Source organism: Bombus terrestris, chromosome 11 (genome assembly GCF_910591885.1).
Source record: "Bombus terrestris chromosome 11, iyBomTerr1.2, whole genome shotgun sequence".
In the NCBI taxonomy this organism is placed as follows: Eukaryota; Metazoa; Arthropoda; class Insecta; order Hymenoptera; family Apidae; genus Bombus; species Bombus terrestris.
In genome coordinates, this window is record NC_063279.1 from 13,522,946 (window position 1) to 13,547,631 (window position 24,686).

At 36.2% G+C, this 24,686-nt stretch overlaps 1 protein-coding gene and 2 long non-coding RNA genes across 9 annotated transcripts in view; 2 read left to right on the forward strand and 1 right to left on the reverse strand.

Annotated features, from left to right (window-relative positions):
• LOC105666235 overlaps positions 1–9,921 on the forward strand; it is a 31,539-nt gene extending 21,618 nt beyond the window's left edge. The window contains exons 3-4 of one of the 4 annotated variants that reach the window (XR_007225727.1): positions 5,145–9,627; positions 9,711–9,921. This is a non-coding gene — a long non-coding RNA (uncharacterized LOC105666235). Of the gene's footprint in view, positions 1–3,694; positions 3,715–5,144 lie in introns of those variants that run through there. The other 3 variants (XR_007225728.1, XR_002308136.2, XR_007225730.1) reach the window with 3 other exon arrangements.
• LOC100644452 (helix-loop-helix protein 11) overlaps positions 1–24,686 on the reverse strand; it is a 160,299-nt gene that overhangs the window by 17,617 nt on the left and 117,996 nt on the right. For all 3 annotated transcript variants that reach the window (XR_007225724.1, XM_012313550.3, XM_003398945.4), the window contains exons 3-5: positions 2,991–3,141; positions 1,634–1,899; positions 1,046–1,500 (exon numbers count right to left, since the gene is read on the reverse strand). Coding sequence is in view for 2 of the 3 variants with exons in the window: in XM_012313550.3 (XP_012168940.1) it covers positions 1,046–1,500; positions 1,634–1,899; positions 2,991–3,141 (872 nt within the window). In the remaining variant the exon portion in view is untranslated. The remainder of the gene's footprint in view (positions 1–1,045; positions 1,501–1,633; positions 1,900–2,990; positions 3,142–24,686) is intronic.
• Positions 18,815–23,270, forward strand: LOC110119656. Of its 2 annotated transcripts, none has more exons than XR_007225734.1 (3): positions 18,815–19,176; positions 22,339–22,630; positions 23,188–23,270. It is a non-coding gene; the product is annotated as an uncharacterized LOC110119656 (long non-coding RNA). The 2 variants fall into 2 exon arrangements; XR_007225735.1 differs by lacking the exon at positions 18,815–19,176 and adding an exon at positions 21,894–22,262.

The window sequence follows — 24,686 nt, forward strand, 5'->3', positions numbered from 1 at the left end:
AATTTCCTATGTTAATGTATGTATATAAACAAATTGAACTTTGTTCCAGTCATTAAATATTGTGTGCATTCTGTACATTTTGACAATTAAATTTCTCATAAATGTATAAATACCTGCAGCATGATAATAATGAATTTCATCGAGCATAATAAATTTGTGTTAGTAAAATGTATCAGAAAATTCGAAAATAATATTGAAAATTTGATAATTCTGCATGAAAATTATTTAATAAATTATGAAAGTTGTTTACAGTTTTGAAGTCTTGTTATCAGTCAAATGCACGACGTTCATAACAAGAATCATAAAATATTAATAAGATGAAGACATGTGTTACTATTTACCTTGACATTTACCCTACATATTAAATGCAGGCTATATAAATGTATCACGTAAAGTTCATCGTAAAATTGAAACACATATCTTGTAAGCAAAACGATAGCATATTTTAATTTTGTTGACACATTGCCTTTTCTAGAAATGTTCTTAATATTATATAAGACGTGATATATTATACGAAATTAATATTAAAAATTGACTCCATCTATAGAATAATCAATTTATTAAACCGTTCTGTTTGGCATTATTTTTATACCTTTTTATAAAATTTGTTATATCTATAATCTATATGCAGTAAATTTAATACATATAAAATTCAATGCATGTATAAAATGTTATATTTTTATTTATTTCAAATTATTATTTTATAATTAATATTTATTCATACATTACAATACAATATTATTAATTATTTATAAATTTTCTAATACCTATAAAGGAGGTTGCATATAAACAGAAGCTGGGAACGAGTTGCACTATAAATATGTTACAGACCTTTATGTTTATATTTTTTATATTATTATATATAACAAAGATATAAAAATACGCAGAACCCATATAATATACAGAAATATACAGTTCTGTTCCTTTAATTATTCTCCTAAAAATACAAATTTGCTTCCACTCATAACGTAACCAGCAACATTAATATATTAATACGTATAATAATATTAACAGAAAATAAAAACCAGGAAACCAGAACACTCACCTTTCAACTTCTACTTTCGGTTCCGCTTTCATAGCAGCCTCGAGGACGCTTGGTAGTCGTTGCGGCTCCGCGGTTGGTGAGAAAGGCCTGCTGGGGCTGGTGGTGATATATTGAGGTGACGCGTTTTTAAACTCCCCCGTAGTCGTGGCGTACGTGACACGACTCGACGAGGAAAAAGAGTCACCGGTAGTCTGTTCGTCAATTGCGGAGAACACCTGGTTCTGACCAAACGTTACGATCTTCGGCGAACCTGGTCCAGTCTCTTCCTCCTTGATCTCTTCTGGTACCATATCGGCGGGTTGTGGAGACAGGGGTGGTGAACTTGGATCCGGACTAGACGTGTCCACGGTTTGCGTCGTGCCAACCGGTGCCAAGGACACCACGGAAACTACCTGCAGTGCCGCTACCGCTTCCTCTGTCTCTTGAGCGATCACGTTGTCCGTATGTTCAATCACCTGAAGAACAGGAATTAAGAATTTCACCCTCTTCATATTCTACACATTGTTCTCACAAATTAAGAGAAATTTCTATGTACTATATTATTTATTATCAATGCAATAAAAAGAAGAACATTATTTAATAATTTACCTCGTGAGGCTGATAAGTGATCAATTGATTATCCCTGAATCTTTCCGGGTATAGTTGACTCTGTATAGCTCTCATCTGCTTCTCTAGATGCAACCTCGCGTGACGTTCCCTTTCCAACTGTCGTCTGAGTTCTACCACCTCACTGTTGACCACAGAATGTCCCTCTGTGGTCACCGTTATTACCGACAATGGTTCTGGGGACATGCTGCCCAATCCTTCGTCACCGCTTTCACTAACGTGCATTGGTAGACTAACCACGACACCTCCTAAAACAAACAAATTCCATCGTTAATTCATTACTTAATCACATATAGCAAAAGCAGATCAAGTTCTACACTATTTAACGTTTCTACGTGTATTTCATATCGTCGATTTGCTTGAAAAGAATAGAATTCACAAAACTAACTTCTGAAAGTAAACTATTTTCTAGCGTAGAATGTGTTAATATTTTATATATGATATATTCGAGACTTCTAAATTAATAATAATAAATATAAGAAAATAAATATATAATATATAGTAAATAAATTCATTCTTAATAAGGATATTACTTGCACTGGAATTATAAGATAAAACTAAAAAATGAGGAATTAATTAATAACGCGCTGAGAATTTTTAAATTGTGTGCGTATGTTTTTTTTCTTTTTATTTTTAATAAAATTTCCTTCGTCATATCTCTTTTCAATAGTCATGAAATGGAAGTTTGTATAAAGGTTATGAGTTTATAAACTTATCATAAATATAAGAATGACGATCACAAAATCAACGCTTATTATATTCAAATAATTTATTAGTCGGTGGAAATCAACGATTTCGTAGACAAAGAGGAAGCATCCTTATTTTTGTCTGATGCGTAAGATTGAAAATTTAATCGCGCCGCGTCGTGAGAGTCAAAGGAAAGTAAACGAAGTTTCGATCCTATCGATCGGATTGCGACTTCTTCCCTCTTGTGAACAGAATAAAATATCCGGCAGAGCCTGCAGGAATGTAATTACTCGCACGAAAATGACGAACGACTCCTATATTAATCTCCACACCACTTTCGACCGACAAATTAAAAAATTCCTCGACGAATCTTCCCGATGAGTCAGTATCATAAAGCAAGTTATTCTGATGACGCGGGTAAATTAGTGATCGTCCGTTCGCAGATTGCGCTCTTCCTCCAAGAGTGATAGATTAGTTTTATGGTCGTAGTAAAATCATACAAATATTTGATTCGCAATTTTGTATAAAACGTATGTGTTCAAGACGTATTGTATAGTTTCAACTTAAGATACATACTATTTAGTTAATGACACATTATAATCGTTATAAATAAAATTGTCAACTTCCTTTAGATCAAAGTGAGCACACTCACCTTGATTGTCCGGTTTGCGTTTCTTGATCGGAACATCGCCACCCTCGTGTTGATTCACCAGTCGCTTTAATTGACAGTTCTGTGACAGCAGTTGGGTTTTCTCTTGCTCCAGCTGGTATATGTATTCGGCAGTCTGCTGAAGTATCGCAGCCTGAAATAAGAATGCCATGTTATTGAAATAAATACTTATTTGGTGTATTTAGTGCGTTAATAATTTGTATTCTATAATCTATGCGATAAATATCATCGATGATCATTATCGTGTAAGATACAAGATACAAAGTATAAATTAAAATGAAGTGTTGCGAGTGCGGCCCAACGATGTATCGAAGATTTAAAAAGTGATCTTCAAAGCGCGCGTTGCTACTATTTTTATCTTTATACACGTTTTACCTAAATCAATATCTATTCCACCCATTCTAAGTCAATACTCGTTAAATAATTTTTACATCGTATTTGTCAGATATCGTGGTGTTCGAATATTGTCGATATAAAAATTGTTTCGATATAAAAATATATATTTTTAAAATAAACTGACGCTAAAACGAACGAACTTCTACTAAAGTCATCCTGGCATATCTTGCTATACTTTCAATCAATAAAAACCTTCGAAACGAACTAAACTAAAATTCATAAAATACCAATACAAGAAACAGCGGAACTAGGCCGAGTTTAAAAAGAATAAAGGTTCATTTAACACGCAGGTGTTCCCAAAGAATTATTCGCAATCTGCGTCTGAATACAAAATAAATAGGCAAGAGGAGGGGGTGTAAGATACTTCCTGTTTATATGGTTGAAGCTTAAAGGGTTTTATCAAGAGGAAGAAAGGACCACCATGAGTCTGTGGTCGAGTCGATAACATCCGGAACAGCGACGTACGCGTGTCGTACGCACGTAGTACGTAGTAAAACGGGAATGGTGGTAGTAGCAGCGAAAACAAAAGGGCCAATTGATACAGGAGTAGAAGGTAACGGGCTGTACGTTTTGCACCTGCCGACAGGTGGCCAACGAACAGATGCCCGTGTGTGTCGTGAAGCCATCTTCAGCTGTTTCTCTCTTGAAACTCGTTCCACTCGAAACTCCAAGTAATATACATTTAAAAAACGTCTTCACTGTGATTATGCATATGATGCAAAGGACATTTAACTGGTTAATCGAAGAACTGGTTTCATGAATAATTTTTTCCTGCAACCGTTGGATTACTTTTTCTTTTCATTTATGCTCTAGATTTGTTCGTTTTGGATCGGATTAATTTGTAGGTTCAGACGCATTTCTCGATGCGATAAAAGCAAGATCAGGATTCACGTTAAAAAATGTTTTGTAGAATTATTGTATTATAAATTGAGCTTTTTTCACTGGTCTTGCTTTATGGTTATTTTACTATGAATCTATAATTCCTATTCTCTAATTTTTATTTTAATCGTAATATAGGATTTCAACTATTTTTATTTTTGTTCCTTATTATTTTAAAAATAATTGTTCAAATGATTTATCTATCTATTTTCTCTTTTATATTGAGAAAAATCTTGTTTTTCTTTTTCTAATTTACTAATTTCCAAGTAGATTCATAAGAGCATAAAAAAGCAGTTGCTTTCATAGAAATTATTCTATGATTTTAATATATTTTATTACATTAAAGTATGAATATATTAAAATTTAATTTAACGTAATTGTATTAAATTCTGTTGCACACATTGTTCCTCTTTCGAAAGGCTGGATTATTAAATTCAAAATATCATGATAACGAGAAAGTATTTCACAACTCGTTAAAACTCTATGTAATTCGTCTATGCTCGCGTGTAAGCACGGACAAAGAATTTCTAGAATTTAAATACATAGACTGCTGAACATGATATTTCGCAATATGAAGTCAAACACGAATTAAGCGATATACCGTATATAAAAGAGAATTTAAAATAAAATCAGTGGAGCTAAAGTTTATACGTTTTAAACTTTTTGAGGGTTTATTTCTACTAATACAAAAACTATTATTAAAAATAAGAGTAACCATATGGTTTCAATTATCTTATAAAGTTTATTTATTATAAAAGGTACGAAATATAGAATTTGCAAAGCATGCGATTCTTTTCAAATCCATATTTTTGTGGACACAACTAATGAAATAGGATACTTATATTTATGTGCACATTTCAGGAGGATCTGACCTTTGGAATCTATTATAGCAACGATCGTAACATTCGATGAAGATCGACAGAATTTTCATTACGTTCTTCCACGGGACTATCGAATGGCAGAAAAATTTAGTCTGTTCACGAGAGTACCGTATCTCTTCGTGTGGCTTGGTTTGGCTTACAATCTCAAAGTTGCATCACCTAGCGCCATTCAAGGGCAAATGAAAAGGCATGGCGATAAATCTGATCAAAAATTACTCGTCAAGAAAGTCATTCGATTTCAACGACAGCGCGACGAGACGTAAGGGAAAAATCAATTTGGAGATATAAATTTGGTATTGAATATATGATGAAGATGTATTTGACATGGTTTGAAGAAAACATAGAATGTCAAAAAAGATATAAAAACAGATAATAAAAGATCACAAAATAAAGAAATAAAAAGATATTTTCATTTCAAGTGACACTTAAAAAATCCATTTAGATATTTTAATATTGAAATCTGTCCATCGTACAGATTATACTTCAAGTATAATACAATATTTGCATATATGACAATTGAAATAAATTGCCCTATTTAAGTTTCATTTCTATAGAAAAGTTGCGCCCAATAAAAAAATATGAATCTGCATAAACTGAGCAGCTAATTCAAACGTGTGTAAGTGTATTAAGTGTGTGAGAGAGGTCAAGAAAATGTTAACGATACGTTATATTGCGAATCATGCATATTTACATACATCTATGACATCATATGATTGAATCTTCGGTTTGGGCGAGTAACGATCTAAATATAGTTCGCGTCGGAAGAAAAGAAAAATGAGAAAAAGGAAACTAGCTGAAAAAAGTGTTAGCCAAAAAGTTGTCATTCTTCTGACGAAAACATAAAACGATCTTACGATCAACAAAAAATCTTTTCCTAAAATATTCCTACTCGCATAAATACGTAAAACACATGGAAATATTGAAGACGAGAAACACCGCAAGGTTGAGACAGAAAGGAAGCAACAAAACGAAAAAGATCACTCGTGAGAGGAGAGAAAGGCGGAGAAAGAATGCAAAGGTGCGCTGTAACAAGACCAAAAGAAGAAAATGACGAAGAAACTAGAGTAGAGGAGAAGTCTTAACCAGAGAAAGACGAAAAAGAGAAAGGATGTCTGAAGAATAATATCAGAGGAACCGGGTACGAGTCTCTACACGTATACTTATTATTGCGTTTGCATGTATGTAAGCCCGATCTTAGAGCATAATCGCGAACACACTCGGCATCTGTCAAGGGCACAAGGAGTTGGAACGAAAAGAGCTGCCCTTTGCGCGCATGTTTTTCTTTGTTTGTGCAATTAAAAACTCACAGTTAACATTGAGAACCGGAAACTATCCAGATGGAACCGAATCCGCGTTCCTTGGAGAATCCGCGGATTTTAATCCTTTTCGTATGTTTTAATTCATTTCGGAATTACGAAATTTGTTTAATTAATAAAGCTAAAAGAATTTTGATAATTCACAAAAATAAATACATATTTAGATATTCTTTACAATTAAAGAAATGTTAAATATTTAATTGGAATTTTCTCATGTTCTTTAATGTTCTGACTGAAGATGTAAAATATTTAAGAATTTATTAGGGGTATTAATAAATATTAGAATTTATTTTATAAATATTAGAATTTAATTATTAATTTTCGAAAAGTTATAGCTAGATATATATCACGAGTATTCTCATTTCTATTTCTTCTTTTGCCCTTTAAAAAGAGAAGATAGAAAAATTAAAAGCTCATAAAACACCAAACTGGGAGTTGATTATGTATCGCGTGACTCGATCGCTTAAATTCGAGGCAATCCATTTTTTACCTCTAGACAATCGACGCCGGCAATACGAAGAAACAGCTATAAAAATGGTTGTCGTTGTTTGCCATGATTTCGGGATCAGCGTGATCTAGCTAAATCATCCAGGTTTCAATTTCGAACTCGCAATGTCTGTGACCAAATCGTGTGTTCGCGTGTTCATACGCATTTTCTCTGAATGCTATAAAAATCTTTCATATTTTGGAGCGGCTTATAAAGCTTCCTCTCTCAAAAAATAATATATCGTTTGTTATGAATATTCATATAAATGTATTACTATTGTCAATAGAGGTATTACAAATCAAGAATTTTTTACATTACGCTAGTATCGATATTTATTGCTCTAAAATTTCATAATCTTATTTCTGTATATCCTCTAATTACAGAACTATACGAAAAAGAATTCTACGTTTCATAGATCGATAATCTGCTGTACTTTAGAAATTTTCATATATTCGCATACATTTCAGAGCAGCTATAGTTATATGCATATATAATTAAATTTCTACATATCGGAGGATTTTCATTTCATAAAGAAAAATATTTTTTCAACGTTAAAATCGAAAGATTGAATTTTGCTTAGGAGATGCCAACTTTTAGGCCGTTTTTCGACTATGACGATTAGGGGAGCCGAAAGGCCACACGTACGGCCTGCTCGGTCAGAGTTCCGACGCACGTGCCGAAATCTTGTTAATACCATTCTGCAGAGTCGTGGCGGGCCAAGGTCGATCCTCGAACGTTTCCTGAACGTTTGCAGATAGCGATTTACGGAGAGGAAGCGGCCAGTCGAATCGACTGGCCAGGCAATTTTTTTTAAATAACTCCGCTCAGAAAGTTTCGTACGAATAATTGGTTCTCCTGAACATTTTCAATGGCTCGATTTGATGAAATTTTATTTGTACAAAAATGTTAAAAAGTCATGTTAGACGTTGCGTACGAAAAACTTTAATAATTGTCCCTATATATAAATTCCTTTTATAATAAATGGACAACGATAATATTCTACGAGTAATGTAGCGTTTATGTGTGTCACTACTTGGTAGTGATATAGTATGTAATAAATATCAAACACAAGGAAAATCGTAAATTTTGAATTAAAACAATTCTTGGATATAGGAATTTAAAAAAACTTCTCTTAGTGTTATATAAACGTGTTACATCACGCGTTGAACACGTGAACGTTTTAAATTTAACAGTCATTAAAAGGTATATCTTCAAGATATATTATAATAAAACGTCACTCGCTGGTTTCGTCTAGTATATTCAACAAAAAGAAATTTATTAACTTTTTTCCTACTTAAAACAAGCACACGTGACGCTAAAAAAATTCGCCAACTACTTACGCGACCTTGAGTCTTATTTATGTGTATGAAATCTTATGCGTTTTTAAATGGCTTTTGCTGGAACTCTTCAAGAAGCGTGTCGTTGATAGAACAAACGTGTATTCATTGATAAACAACGTGTCACGACAAAATGCACAGTCATTTTTTTTTTTTAATTAAAACAAGATAACAGGATTAATTAATGTTATTATTGTAAACAATCAAACAAACAATGCTCATTAATTAATGTTACTACAGTAAATAATCAAAGGATTAATCGTATTATACTGCGGATGACGGAAATACCATGAATATTATATAGAATTATACTATTTCAAAAACAAAATTTATGAGAACTAAAATATCATAAGTAATTAAAATATTGTAAATACAAAAATCTTCAACGGAATTTATTTATCTAAAACTGTTTTGTTTGCGTAGGAACCTAAAAATTCATTCGAACGAAAATTAACTCTTTTGTTTTCTATGCTTAATCTGAAAGAGTGGAGTTCTTTTACTACAAGAAAATAGTCACATAATTTTAGTTTTTTTTTTCGTTCCGCCCTAATAATATACTACTAGAAATATTTAGTCTGAACTGTCAACTTAATATTTCGAAGATCACTTGACACATCTATTTCGATAAATTTGATCCCTGATATCAATAGAACTACCGGTTGCACGAAACTGCAAAGAATATGAGGTAGCTGTGCGTGGAAATGAGTTCAGCAGGTAGGGTCACGAGCTAAAATCACGCTTTACGGCTGTGAACTTTCCTTTCTTTCGATCGCCAGCTGCGCGCTAGAGCATTATGCCCTCTAGTCTTTCGCTCCTATCGATCGGTCCGTGTCGTCAGCCCATTCAGTCACGGTCACAGCTGTCGTATCTTGATTTTCTCAGCAGCTCGGGAAAATAGTCGATTTACGACAGAAAATTGCCTTAAAATTTTCTTTTTTAGTAGAACTGGATGTAAGAAGGCTAATCGAGTGGTCCGGATGGTGAGAAAACAATAAGGCGAGGCAGGAAGAGGTGAAGAAAAGAGGAGAGCTAGAGGGTGGATTTTATTGATGGAACGCAGAATCATAAAGGAACGCGAAACTGCAGCATGAAGTGAGAGCGAGTACGATAGGTGGCCGGCTGTGGCCGTTCTCTTGCATCGTGTTCGGTCTTTGGAATGCCGACACCGCCGACGCCGACACAACAAGAAGAAAACGATTCGATTCTCCCCAGGGCCGAGTCAGGACTTTCGGTGGGAGAGAATTCTCTCGCCAAGCGATGGCTTTGAGCTGTCCTCGTTGTGTATTGTGTATGCACGATAGAAGAATAATAGAACTCGGAGAAGTAAATTTTCGAAAAAATATATTTGAAATAGCATTTGTTAATTAATTAACTCGACCATTTAGCTACGAAAGACATTTTTTCAGGTCTGGGACTTGTAATAAAGACTTAAATAAGATACTTGTATTTCTAATAAAACATTATATACGTACATAGGTTGCCTGCTACTATAAACAGAAACAAATTGTATGTATAATGCAAATTATTATGCACATTTTTATAGGAAGTATTTGCAATAAATTACCACTAATAAGAAAGTTGATTACCTAATAATGATAAACGAATCCTGTGTCATTGGACGAAACTAGAAACCGATGCAAGCGAATCTAAATCGAACATGTACGTACATTAATTCTAGATCTGGACAGAATTCAAACGAGATCCATTACATGCAGATCCATTATGTAGATTCGCGTAGATCCAATATAGACCTGGAACGAATTCAAGAAAAGTGATTTTCCTGATCGTTCTTCTTCTAGAACTGTAAACATTAGTTCATCTACCTATACACGCCCCTTCAAAATTGTTCTTTCTTTATTAATTACTAGTGATAGGAATACATTTTCTCATAAAGGTTTTGCAAAAAAGAGCAGAATTACGGAAAGACTTTATCTGATAATAATAATAACAATTATTATAATGATACTGTATATATAATTATGATAATTATTATTATCATTTATTTATGTAGGGATGACACCCTTTGATATGAAAAATAGATACAACAATATAAAATGAACAAATACCTGCAATTGGTAACAACAACAGGTTACCATAAATGCTGCGCCATTGGTATTAGTCAATTACGCATTGCATTTCTATCATTTCTTTTTGAATACAGGAAGCGACTCGCAGAATAAATTTAATCGATGGCCAAGTAAATTAGCACGTCTGCAAATGCGATTAATCCAATTACTAAAAATATAATCAGATCTGTGTGGAAAATTAGGAATTTTCTGAAAGACCTAAACGAAGCAGTAAGCTTAACAAGCTGAAGAACCTCTGGACAATCAATGTAATTTAATTTTTTATACAAATATAGCATCATTTCTATTTCTATCTACATTTTTTCCAAGGTGAATATTATGCAACTTACCATACTTTATAAATATAAATTTCAACATTTCTGCAAACAATTAAAAGTACAGAATTAATATTGCTTCGCAATTCCTTAAGTTACATACAATATTCGATAAATTCAAATACAAGTTCGTAATATTGCAATGCAATATTAGGTATAAATAACGTTTTCGAAAGCATTAGACTGTTCAATAGACAGTAGATACGTATAAATAACATTGCTAATCTTGAGTACACGAGCAAGGAATGCCTCCTTTCTTGCAACTGTTCGCATTACATAATCCCGGACGTATTGCTTGTTCCTTTCGCGCTAAACGATCGATTCATTTAAGTCTACTCGAATCGGTCGAGTAAGTACTAGTCACCATTCTCCGCTTATTTATCCGTCAACATCTACCGATCTAATATCGTAAATGTAGCTATGTATCCACGTAACTACATACCTCCAAAGATCCGGACGTTTGGAATTTACAAGCTTAAACCTCGTTACAAACGAATAAATTTTATCATGTAGACTGTAGATATTTCTCGTGCGTACCGACTGTACACGGTATCCTAATAATCGTGGTTCAATTGCCAAAGGTCTAACTCTGCATACGAGAGACACATGGAAAGTATGTAATAAAATTTCTTCATAGAATACTTCTTTTCCGAAAAAATTTATGAAGTATCCCGATTTACAGTAAATTGTGAATTTGGATTCGACGTATTTCAGGCAAATTAGAGATTCGCCGAGGCACAGTAAAAAAACTCAGTAAAAAGTGAAATGAAAAAAAAAGACCCAGCAAGCCTGCGGAATCTCCTAAAAAGTTTGAAACTGCAATCACATTCAAGCCGTGGTTATGAATGGTCCGAATAAAATGTTAATTTTATGGGAATTCGGCACTCTCCATCCTCTCGAAAGTTGAAAACGCGTTTGTAAGCTGTCTGTCAAGGTAATTACGACGTAATAGTAAGAATCTCGGCACTATAGGGGTGGTCCAGCAGTAAATTCAGTCGATTTTGGCCAGCAGCCACTTCCTACTTGACAATCTGTCTTTGAAAGACGAAACTAACCTAACTCGAACCGACATGACTGAAATCGACGCGACTCTTCGGCGTTTACGCTATTCTGCGATTTATACCGAGGCCGGAAAACCTTTGGATCTTCGATTTAGTTTGAAACTTCTGTTTTCGGGTTTCTTCTAATAAAGTATCATTGTTAAATTTGAAAACCTAGAGTCAAAGATGAACAAAATGATATAAATCGCTTCTGCATTCTTCGCGTTTCGATGGCTCTAATATAAAATACCACCAACCCAAAAAGAAATTTAAAACCACGCGATAAAAATGTACAAAAGGTAAGAATATTTCCCTTGCAATGTGCGTTCCTACAATCGACCACCAGCAACAACGAAGGTTCAAAGAGTTGAAAAATAGAAAAAGAAGGTTGATTCTTTGAAAAAGAGGTAGACACAAAGGGTTTTCCTCGAGGAATATGTTTGTACGTTTCCGGTGGACGCTGGAGACACGAGGTGTGCCGCGTTTGCGGCGTCGTCTGGCGCCGGGACGCTTGACCGCAATGTGCCATGACAGACGAACGAATGCAGGTAATTTGCAATTCTCGTTCGCTTTAATAGACCATGCAGTGGGCGAGTAAAACGTTTACGTTAGCTAGGCAACAAGGCTGTGTTTCAACCATGGGAGGGATTTCTATTTTTCTTTCTGTCAACCATTATTCTTTTCTTCCCTTTGTCTTGCGCCCTGTTTTATTCATTTTGACAGATAGCTGCAAATATTTAAAATGGAATTATTTCCCAGAGGAAAATTTTATCTATTATCGTGGTGAAATATTTTTGTACGCGGAACTTCAGATGAGATTTTTTTGAGATTTCCTTTGCTTTTGACGCGTTTTCAGCTGATGTTAACACTCGATCGCTGTCATTGTAGAGCGTAATAATTTAGATTCATATATGGAATTATGTTATTTTTACTGTATTATATATATATATATATATAATTATATATAAATATAATATATATATATATATAATTATTTTTTATTTTCCCAAGAAAATAGATCGCGAGTAGGTGCTGAAGATAGTGTTGGTCATTTGTAAAAGAGAGTATCGTTTGTAATAATGTTAATTGTTTGAATTAGAGGAAATATCTTTCAGGAAGTTAAAGAGAGATATGATTTTGAAAATACCTTTTCAAAATACATCAAACAGACAGATGATTTCCAGGAAAACATTGAATAAAACTTATCACACAATCCTAGTTCCCATAAATCATATTACCTATTCTACACCAAACAAACTTACATATGTGAAGTGCCAGAGTTAATTTAATGAGAAGGAATAAACGAATGACGTAATTTACAAAGATGGTATTAGTTTAGCGAGTTAAACGGAAGAGAAGGGAATAAGAGATGTTTTTTATGGCTATCATATTAAAAACACATATCCCACATAGAAACAAATTGACTATCTTCGCTAGTGAATTTGGAGGACTTGGCATGAGAACGTAAGAGAAGAAAAATAACTTAAGTGGATTCGAGTTCTGCGGTCTTGGGAAAAGCTGGACATCTTGCCAAGGCACGAACCCGTACCTTACGATGATACAACGAAAAGAGAAAATAGTGACTTAACTGCGTTCAGTTCCCCTCAAAAAACTGCAAAGTTTAAATTATAATCTGTTTTATCCAGTCGAAATATACTACCATTTTTCCACTGTTCAACGTTTACTCAAGTTTCACTCCGCATTCCTTTGAACTTGCTCGATCGCTCCTACGAAAGCGTATGAAACATCAAACACTTTCAAAATTAGTTCCCTGAGCATTCAAATAGGAAACAAGTAAAAGAAGAAAAGAAAAATTGTAAATCGAAATTGAAAAAAAAGGAGAACCGTACTTGCAGTCATGTGTGCCACAAAGAAAGGGTCGAAGAAAAGAGGAAAAATCGATTGAACAAAAACGCAAAGTCAACGAAAATCAACCGCATTGAAAAGAGAAGGGACGACGAGCTGAATAGAAAAAGAAGAAGAAAGGAAGGAGAGTCGGTGGCGGGCAGATAACCAACAGCACAAGTGGGGGCAACGTTATGCAACCGCATTCTGAACGTGGTGTACTCTCGTACGTGCACTCGAGGACATTACACCCGGCGAGTCGGCAGGCCGTTTTGGAGTAGCGGCCACGGGCCGATCCAAAAACACCGAGAAACTGCGACGATGGCCAAAATATCTCGTCAACCGGCGCGCATTGCCATGTCGTCCCGCAATCGACATGACCTTCTTTCGAGGGGCGGAACTGATTCGATGCACTTTTGTGCCAACGTCGAATTCGATTAACCGTCTCTGATTAACTGTCCAGTTCCGAATCTGCGGCATTTAACGCTCCTTTTAGGTAGGTCATCGGTCGATACATTTTTGTGTTGTTAAAAAATACGAATATTGTATTTTTGAGCATTAATTTCTTAAAGTTGTGAATTCTTCTAATTATTCGCATAATGGTAAAATTTTTGTGAACCATCAGTTTTCTTTTTATTACTAATTTTTACAAATTAGATATATTATCGATCATTCGCTTTTGTAGGTTAAATATCTTTCTAATTTTTACGTACGTACATACGTTAATTGCTTACAAAATGCAAGCGCAGACGCGCGACTGGAATGCGCATGGGAATGTCCGTGCAGTGGAAAGAGACGGTGAAAGGAGAGAGGTATGTCGTGGTGGCCGATAAATCGATTGCAACTGATCGTTTCCATTATTTAAAGACTCGAGAAACTATTAGTTTTCCGTGTCCCCTCGGGAATGTGTGTTTCTTCGCGTGTTTCGTTGTTCCACGTTCAGATTCTTCTTTTCTATCCATTACACGTTGCTCGCTTACTTTTCCTCGTTCTTCTTATTTCTCTCTTTCTTTTACTTCGTTCTTCTTATCTTTATTTTTTGGTCGAGTAGGTTATATCACGAGGACCTTCTGTTTTAGTTTGGGAAATGGGATAAGTGAATCGAAAGTATACTTTTATACAGATACGTATTAGGTTTAAAAATATACACAGATGCTGCTAATAAAAGCATCTATAATGACTAATCCTTATGTTTACATTGCCGACTTATATCCAAATCTATATTTTTATAAACGCAACAAAAGATTGTTATGAAAGTTATTTCTAACTATTTTGACTATATGTAATGAAACTATCTAAAATATGTAGAAAATATAGTTATACTATCCTTTCATTGAAATGTAGCGGCATATGCGTCTTAGGACGTTGCGATACGAAGATGCCTCACTTAGTTGTTTTGCCACAGAGGATTAACACTGTACGACGCACATAATGTAATAAACAAACTCTGGACAAAGCAATTTCGCTGCTACGTGAAACTTACAACCTACGACAAGTTCAAACCTTTCGGTACCCCCATCGTCCAGTATAAATAGACGACCATGTCCTCCAGACACAGTCAGTCGCACGAATTAATATCAGTATCGAGTCAGTCAGTCAGTCACTCGCACGAATCAATATCAGTACCACAGTATCGTGCAATCTTATAACGAATAACATTAAATGAGCAACGCTTGCGATTAACTTTGTATTCTACATTTTAAAATATCTGTAAATATAATTAATTAAATTAACTCGTCTCATTATTGATTTAATCAACAACACGTCACATCATCCACCACAGGAATAATTTCCGAATTTTCCAATCGTTCTCTGTTACTCAATTTCTCTATAATTTCTGTAGTCTAGGAATATTAACCACGATGCTTCCATTAATTTGTTCAAAGCTTCTATTTTCGTAGAAACGTAATGTGCACGAAGAACGACGAGGAACACCGATAATTAAAATTCACAAGAAATAAGACACCGTGGTGGATCTAACGGCATCGATCGAGAACCTTAGAAACATTAATCGGATGAACGGTGCAACGGGCGGATCTCGACTAATATTATTCTCGGCTGGATTTAGGGATTTACCTGATGAAGATGCCCCCTTCTATAACGTATCGAAGTTACAACCAGCTCGGAGGCGTTGGATCGCAAGTGGTCTATGAAGTATTCCAATTACAAGGAAATTTGGTAAGATAATCTCTCAACTAGGAAAGATAACGCGAAGTTCCTACGAGCTCATAAAGAAACGCGAGACGTGGTTCGTGTACCGAGGGAAACATTAATATCTCTAATGAAACAAAATATCAGAACTATGTAAAAAATAATCAAGCATCGAAGTTACGATGAAATTCTGTGATATTACGTGTGACTGCGGATTGAAATATGAAATTTCATCAATGAGAGATAAATTGTAGCGTAGAACGGGTAAAAGGAGCATGGCGAAGCGAAGCAACAGAAAATAACAACGATAGAGGTAACTTGAATCGATTCAGTCTGCCGTGAATACGATATCGTCGTATTCTCCGAAATCCGTAAATCGAAGGTATGACAGCGTATGCGTTGCATATATTTTGGTACGAGCTTATCTTTTACTACTATTTCTATTTCACTTCAAAGATTCTATTTGAAATCATACATTTTCTATACAAAAATCATTATACAGAAATCAACAAATCCCTATTTTCGTTTTACCATAACATTACAAAAGCGAATTAAAAAAAAGTCTCTTAAAATATTTTAAATTCTTTAATTTTTGATCTCGTACAATTTTATCAGAAACATCTTGAAGTATCTCGCACGTGTTGTACGAGCGTTCATAAAAAAAAATTGAGAACAGAAAAAAATGTGTTGGATGTCGAACGAACGATGTAGGGAGAGGAAATTAAAAGAGAAAACAGCGGAACGAGAATACATCTGACACTCTAATCCGGGAGTGAATGCGGTGGGACAGCTGTATTCCCAGGAGAGTCAACACTGATAGCAACGGCCATGCAATTACCGGCTTCAGCCCGAGCCATGGAAAAGCCGGTAATTAGTTAACGTGCTCCAGATTCGATGTTTGAGTAGATAAGCTGACAGCCTGACCGCGGCTGCATGCGATTCATGTGGCTTGATTCATGGTCACGGTCAAGGTCATCTAACGAATTTACTCATCTATCGTACATTCTACAGGCCAGCTGTGACATTTCGCGCGGTTATGCCAGTTTACACGTTTCCTGAACGTTATTGATTCTTAAATTCACAGTGTTATTACTTGATAATATATGTGTATTATGTACGTTTAACGTAGAATTTTACTGTTATTATAAATTATCTATCTGATCATAATGAAAGTCGTGTTTATATTTTTGAACTGAAACTATATTCTTTTATTTCATATTCTTGTGGCTGACATCGAAACATTTTCAAAACACAACAGCGTGAAATACACGGTGTGTACGCCAGACTAAAACTCTAGTGCTCGCTCCGTTTGACGAACCGTGCCTTATCTGTGGTAGGAACGTCACAGGATCTCTGACAACGCAGCGCCGTAAGTCTTTGTAGAATCGGCGATCTCGAGATTTCTTAGTCGCGTCGCGAAAAATTCGTTGTCACTTGGAAATTCAAGAAAGTGGAGAAGTTGACGTTACGAGCAAATAAGCTGACGAGTTTACCTTTCTTTCAATATTGTTTGTCTTTTGTTCATTTTCTATACCACCACCTATGCATGTTTCTATGCACCAGTAAATCCGTTTACAGTCATCCGAGAAATAAGATTCCAGCCATCGCGACCGAATAACTCCAAACGCTATACACAATACCACGAAACGAAAGCATTAATTAAACGCAATCTACGCATCCTGGCGTTGAAATCATTTGCAAGAAATATAGTGTTTCTGTAGGAAGAATGAAGGTGATGTTCGCGATATTATGCACCGAAGGAGCATGGGAACATCCGTGGGGGAGCGTCACCGGCGTGGAAACGTCCCTGAGTCTCGTCGGGATGCCATTTTGACTTTTAAACAGGCTCGTGTGTAAATAGACCATGCATTCATGTATTAGGTTGTTTAGAACGTTTACAGACTAAATTTTAACAAAATTTTACACCGATTTTCATAAAACCAACTTAATTCAATACAGAAATTTAATCACAATTTTATCAAACAGCATATAAATATAATCTAAAACTCAGCAATAATTACTATAAATAAATTGTTTGCGATACCAGTACTATATATACCATTTATACTACATTCCTATATATTGGGATAAGGGTACAATAAGTTTTTACATAAAGTTTCTGTCCCACGGTGATCAACATAAAAAAGTTAAAGAACCACGATATTTTATACAGTTTAAAGTTTAGGACCTCGATACTTTAAGAAGGTTATATCCGAACGTGTGTCGGAGAACAGAGAAAATAATCAAATAGCCGACGTTTGGTCGTGATCGTCTTTCTGCTGGTCGGCATGTACGGTTGAATCGCGGCCTGGTGTAGCAGCACGTGGCCGTTTATGGGAGACACGATGCCCATTGGATGGCAAGCCGGAGTCGAGTCACTGGACGTGTGGACGACCCTGACCTTGACTGTTGGACAAGGAGAGGGAGACGCAACACCGTGCAGCTGCGTTCACAACGGTACCACAGCATCGACTTTGGATCGTCGCGATTTTAGATGACCGACACGCGCGCCTGACCTAGATCGAGCTACGGATTCGACTGATCTCGTTAGGATCATTAACGTGCATAGATCCTTAACGACACGAGATTTTTATTTCGAACGGATTTATCGATGGTTAGGCTTAAGTTAGGTTTAATTTATAGGTGATTAGATCTAAATTAGGATCGTAGATGATAAGATTTTTGTTTCTTTTCTTTAAACGTCGTTCATTTACTTTCTTTAAACATAATTTATTTATGTCGCAGCTTAAACACGCAGCTCGAAGCGTCCTATATTTCTTAGTAATTTCACCAAAGTGAAGAACAAGAAAGCGCGAAAAATAATCAATTTTTTCATACACCGGTAGCATCTCTGCAACCATTGCAGAATGTTTTTGAAAAATGTATCGAGAGCATCGCGATGAAATCTGTGGGAGGTAACAAAGTAGAACAAAGCGGTGAACTTGATCCAAGGGACACGTCGGGAACAAAAAGATGCGCTGCTAGGCTAAGTGCGTGTGAATCGAGCTTGAGGCAACACACGCGCCACGTTGCACGCTGCGCGCGAGAATGCGCGAAAGAGGAGGACGCTAGTCCTCGTCGTACTCGTTGGACATGGTTTGTTTGCATTCCGCGACCATGAAGCGGTCGTCAGTCTTCCATGAAAATTATCGTCGCGCATGGGGCCCAATGCCCTTCGTCTACCAACTTATCTCTCTTTTCCGCTTAAGTTTTTTTTCTTTATTCGTCTGTACATACATATGTGTGCACGAGTTTCGTACGAAGTTTCTCTACACGCCTTGAGAAGTCGCGACAATCAAGGAATTGTAGAGAACAATCGCGTCGAACAATGGCTACGCTGTCGTCGATACGTCGCATCGCTTACCTCTTCTTTTGTATCGTCCTTTTTCAACGTTCACCATTATTTTGTTTTTCTATTTTTCATTAATACGTTTGGTAAGTAGCCTTAAACAGATATATTAAAAATTTTTAGAAACAAAAAATGGAGAATAATGGGATTGTGTGTAGAGCTTCCTGATGTTTATAGCCTTCCATTAATGCAAATTTTACACGTTATAGTGATTTTACATTTTACAGTGATTTCGGGTTAACTTGATTCAAGAAAATTTATGCGACTTTATTTTTCCCTTTTGAAGCAGAGTTACTTTTTCCAAATATTCCAACATATTTCTTATTCTAAAATGCAATTTGGAAGATTCTCACATATCATCATCGAACGATAGATCATTTTTATAGTAGAATCATCCAAGCTACGAAGGTTTAGGGAGCTCGTTTTTAAATCTGTACTTATCCCATTTGTTCGAAAAATAATCTAAACACTGGAAGCTCGAAGCAAAGAGGAGTTTTTATCCACCTCGGCGTGGAGTTGCAAAAAAGCTTTGAATAATTCACGGTTTCGACAACTCGTTTAGCGCGGCGCGTTAACGATAAGACTACGAAATGACAGGTTTAACGGTCGCTGGCACGGTTCAGCCAGAGGGAGCCTCAAAGAGACACGTCCTCCTATGTATGTATGCACGCGTGTCGCATTAACTATGCGATCGAAGCCTGCTCTGCATATTTTCTCATTCGCATGCGATCGCGTACGCTCGTGTGTGGGCGTTTTCATTGAATCGCCCCGGCGAATAATGAACTTTAAGTTCTAGCGTAGCGTAGCATCCTTTTAGTTGACAACAAAAGGGTGGAGAGGTATATATTAGCATCACGTGCCGCGTCCAGAATCGACTGAAACTCGAATTGAAAGCCCCGCTTTCAGTGAACCTCTGCAAATAGAAATTACTCCGCTATACAGGGTATCCCAGTAATCATGGCACAATCTCTAGGGGAGCGATCTCTACGTAAAAAAACAATTCCGAAATGTATATTTGTTTTCTGTCACACTGTCTTGAAATTCGGCTGCGCTGTGTATGCCTTAAAAAAATATCAGAAAATTGTTATGACAGAATTAATGGTATTACCGAATTGGAAATACCAAGGAAGAAATAAAATCATGAATTATTCCTGACAAAATTGAAATTCTATTATTTTCTTTATTTTTAATAGCGAACAAATAATAATATATGCGCGTTAATTAACTGCGAAAAAGTATTTTAATTATTAATGTAACGAATGATTATCATTAATATACTAACTTCAATTATTTTCTACTATTGGTAATATTAATATAATAATAACAATGGTTAAAAGCGAATTTCTCTGGAAATCTAGAAAGCGTGCTACTGAAAGAGTTAATATTTCTACAATTTTTTTTCTTTCCACAAAGAAAGAATCAATTTCTGTTTCATCCGGAGTGCCGACATTTCCTTTGAATTCCAGCTACTTTTTCTCCGTACGCGTCGTATCAGACAGATCTGCACGCAGCGAGATTAAAATCTACGGTGTGTCAGATGGCGCGCGTGTTCTCATGGAGAACCGGATATCATCGCGCAGTCCGAGTGACAACTCAGACAAGGTAGATGAAAAAGAAAAGAAGAGGACACGCGACAACTTCTCTTCAAGATCAGAAAGAGAAGGTGCGAAGAAAGAAAGAATTCGATCGAATTGAAAGAACAGAAAGAAGATGGAAACTTCCTTCTTATTTATGCATTAAAGATGCCAATCGATATCCATCGATATTGCCATTCTCGAGTGGCGCAGACCGTGTCTCGACCACAGCCGAAACTTAAACTCCATTTCACCGTGGTATTTCAAGTAGTTGCTGAACTCTCGAGAAACTTTAATATCCCACGTCGCGAAAGATTAAAGATTCAACCGCTACTTGTCATTCCATCGCCACGTTTCACGCGGACTCCCATCGTCGTCTAGCCGAAGCATTTCACGTTCCCTCTTGCTTTCATCTTCAATCCCTCTCGCTTTTTCAACGTCTCTTCGCGCCTACGCAGGGGGTTTCGATGGTAAATCGTTTGTGGAAACACCAAGCGCTCGCGTTCCCTTCGGTTACTTTTAACGTGATTGTACCGCGAAATTTGGAGAACTCGTGGGGAAGAAGTGTGTGATGTCGAGGTCGTTTGTTGTCGATGGATTCGTTGGGTTAGATGCGTGAGAAACGGCTTTGAACTTAGTTTTCTGTTGAATTTGCGTACTTTTCGTGTATTCTTGACGACTATAATTCGGAACTAGATACACTGAATTTTACTTTGTCTACGTACTACATTTACTTGCTTATACAATAACTCACTGAAACCATCTATTAATCTTCATTAGCACCTAATTCGATTGGCGTATCCCTTCAAAGAAATCAAACTCGCAAAAACAAATTCTCTTTAGGAATTCCAATCGTTTGGGGAAAAAATGATCCTACAACAACTTACGAATATCTCGGTGAAACGAACCGTGAAGACATTTAGCACTATTTTTCATTCTCCAATGTTGAAAAAGTGTCACATATAAAAAGTGGCCGTAGCAACAACGTGTTTTAGTGGCAACATGATGCATCCAGTTCTGAGAGTCACAACAGGGTCTGTTGCTGGTTGAGCCGGTGTGCAGCAATGCGACAAAAAAGACTTCACAGGACATTTTTCGTGCTGGGAAATGGGCACACTAGTGGGATAACAAAAATGAGGATAAACTAGCACAGAGAAACATGTAGCAAATTCTTTTTATTATCGAGGGTGGAATGACATCATGGATTAATCATAACTGCGATAAATTATATTGATATATACGCTATTATACGCGCGTATAAACCGTTGATTATGCTAATAAGAATTCCATAGAATATGTAATTTGATATGCTGGAATCCCTCGCTTCTGTTCGCCTTGTTATTATTAGGTTGTCCGAAAAATGTCTTTCTTTCGCAAACGTGTTTTTTACAACAATGCAAACTTCATACAAATGTGAAACCAAGTCTGTGAAATGTCGCGATGTTTATCTCAACAGAACAAAATGGATCGTACGTAATTCGGCAAAATAATATAAAAGAAAAAACGTTGTGTGATTATTATTTCCTCATAAAACGAAAGAAACTTTTCGAACAATCTAATACGTAGCGAATATTCGAGCAGAGATATAAATTGTAAACGTAAGTTATATTGCGTTATTTGTTATTATACGTGTTATCGCTTTAAATTATCGTTCAAAAAGAATTCTTTTTCTAGGATAACGTTATCGCCATTGGCCTTTGAGAGACTAAAAAACAAAGGATCAAAACTGTATTTATCAGAAGACCATCCTGCTCGAGTCACCTGTCCGGATCTATAATTTCAATAAGGTGTAAGTGATACGAAAAGTACGATCGGGATTGAAGAGGCCATAAAGGCGTAAATCTCGCAGTGATCGGTAGTCAATCTTCGGTAGTATGCAAATATGGTGCACGGTTAAGTGCATGACGGTGCAAATTCACGTAGAGGTCAACGTGTCTCGGCGTCACTTCATTGCTGAAACCAGCAGGTACTTAGTCTGCGTTCACGTGTACTGCTGTTTAAGAATTTCTTTACTATTACACATTCTACATATTCAATATAAAACAAACTAACTATAAAGTAAATAATAACTAAATATCTAATAAATACTTGACCAAATATTTAAGAACACACTGTCTTAACACTTTACCGACCGCTAGCGGTTCAATAGCATACGCACGTCCGACCGGCAACTCAGACTCTGTTTCGATTTAGACTCTCCAATACCATCCTTTTCGTTCATCGCGAACGATAAGTTTTTGAAATTGGTATAAAGCTGTGGGAGCTTACAAAGCAACGGAACTGACGCAACTGAGCAAGGTACCTTAGTACTAAATAACAAATTACTATTCAAATAATGAAAAAGTTTGTCAGTGATAAAAAGCCGAGTAATAGGCTATCGGTCGGTAAGCGTCGGCGATAAAAAGCCGATTAGTAGACTATCGGTCGGTAAATGTCGGTGACAAAAACCGATTAATTGGCTATCGGTCGGTAAAATGTTAAAACCTTCATCATTTTTTTACCAATTCCATATATCGATTTCAGAATTTATTACGATTGAATTTAATATTTACTCTACTAACTTCGAAGCACTGGTTCAACCTATCGCAACGAACACCGACACTGCGGAGAAAAAAAAGCAGCGACAGCAATGGAGCAATGGTAGTCACCGTTGATGTTAAATTTCAAAGAGAACAGTGACAGACTGACGGTAATATCGGCCTCAGGAGAACTTAATCACGAAATGTCGGCCGAGTAAACTAAAGCCGTGGCTAATATTTCGATGTCACAGTGGTTTCTCCAGATCAAGAAAGACAAGTTGCAGAAAAATCGTTTCTACATAAATAAGGATAATCCTCTGTAATCTTCCTCTATTGATCAGCAATTTTAACCAATCATAACCGATAATAACCCGATATGATAATTATCGTGAGAATTATTTAAAGCAATGTTTAGGTTACTAATGCCTTCGTGTAGTATCTTTGTTATCTTGAAATTTTTCAATGGGAAATCGATTTACTCGTGAAAAAGGCGTAAAGATATCGGACAGGTCTTTATCGAAGTCCATTTCACGATCATGATTCTGAAAATTGAACGTGCACTATTCTCACTGGTGGACACTGGTGAGGGTGTATCGGATGAAACGCGAGAGGTCCCAGGCGGCTTCAGAGGGGACGAAATAAAAGCGATCAGAAAAACGGGTAGAGAACAGAAGCTGAACGAACCGAGAAGAGGTGACATTTCAGATATGAGTTTCGCGGTGTACCACAGTCGGCGGTTGGCGAGGTCAGTGGCGCTTTGCGGAGAGCCTGATGGCGTCTCTCTCTGAGAAAATCGACGTTAAAAATAACTTTTCACCGGCCGACAATAGAACACGCGATTCCGCGGACAGACGCGTCCAGAGTGGCTCGTATCCACTTCGTCGTGCATGTCCACGCGCACGAAACATCGATTTCCCTGGTGTCGCGTTTATTTCATTGTTTTCGTTAAATCGGCCCTCATTGCTGATCGTTTTGATCCGTTGATACATGTCCTTTAATTAACTTGTTAAACGACGAAACCGAGCTAACTGGTTATTTGGATCGATAATTTATTGCACGTATTAATTTCTTTACTTGGAGAATTTAAAATAGATTCTACATTATATACTTGCGCTCGTAATACTTTGAAATATGTACTTTGAAACTGAAACTATATGTTTTTGTTTATATAACTGACACGATACGTAAGATTTTTGTATGTGGATTTAGATCAAGGAAAATTTCAACAAATATAACGATTGAATAATAGCATGATAGTAAAAACGTCGATAAAATATGACTGTATCATGGAATCATCGCTAAAGCATTCCTAACACCGCAAAACGATAATCACGACAATAATCACGATGATTGGCAATGATTAAAACATCAGTACATTAAGTTTGATTTGGCCTATGTGTTGACCTAGTGCCAGCAATCGCGTTTACGTCAGACAAGCGTGAGAGACTCGACTTCATCGCCTATCTATCATTCACTCATAATTACCGGGCGAATTATAATAAA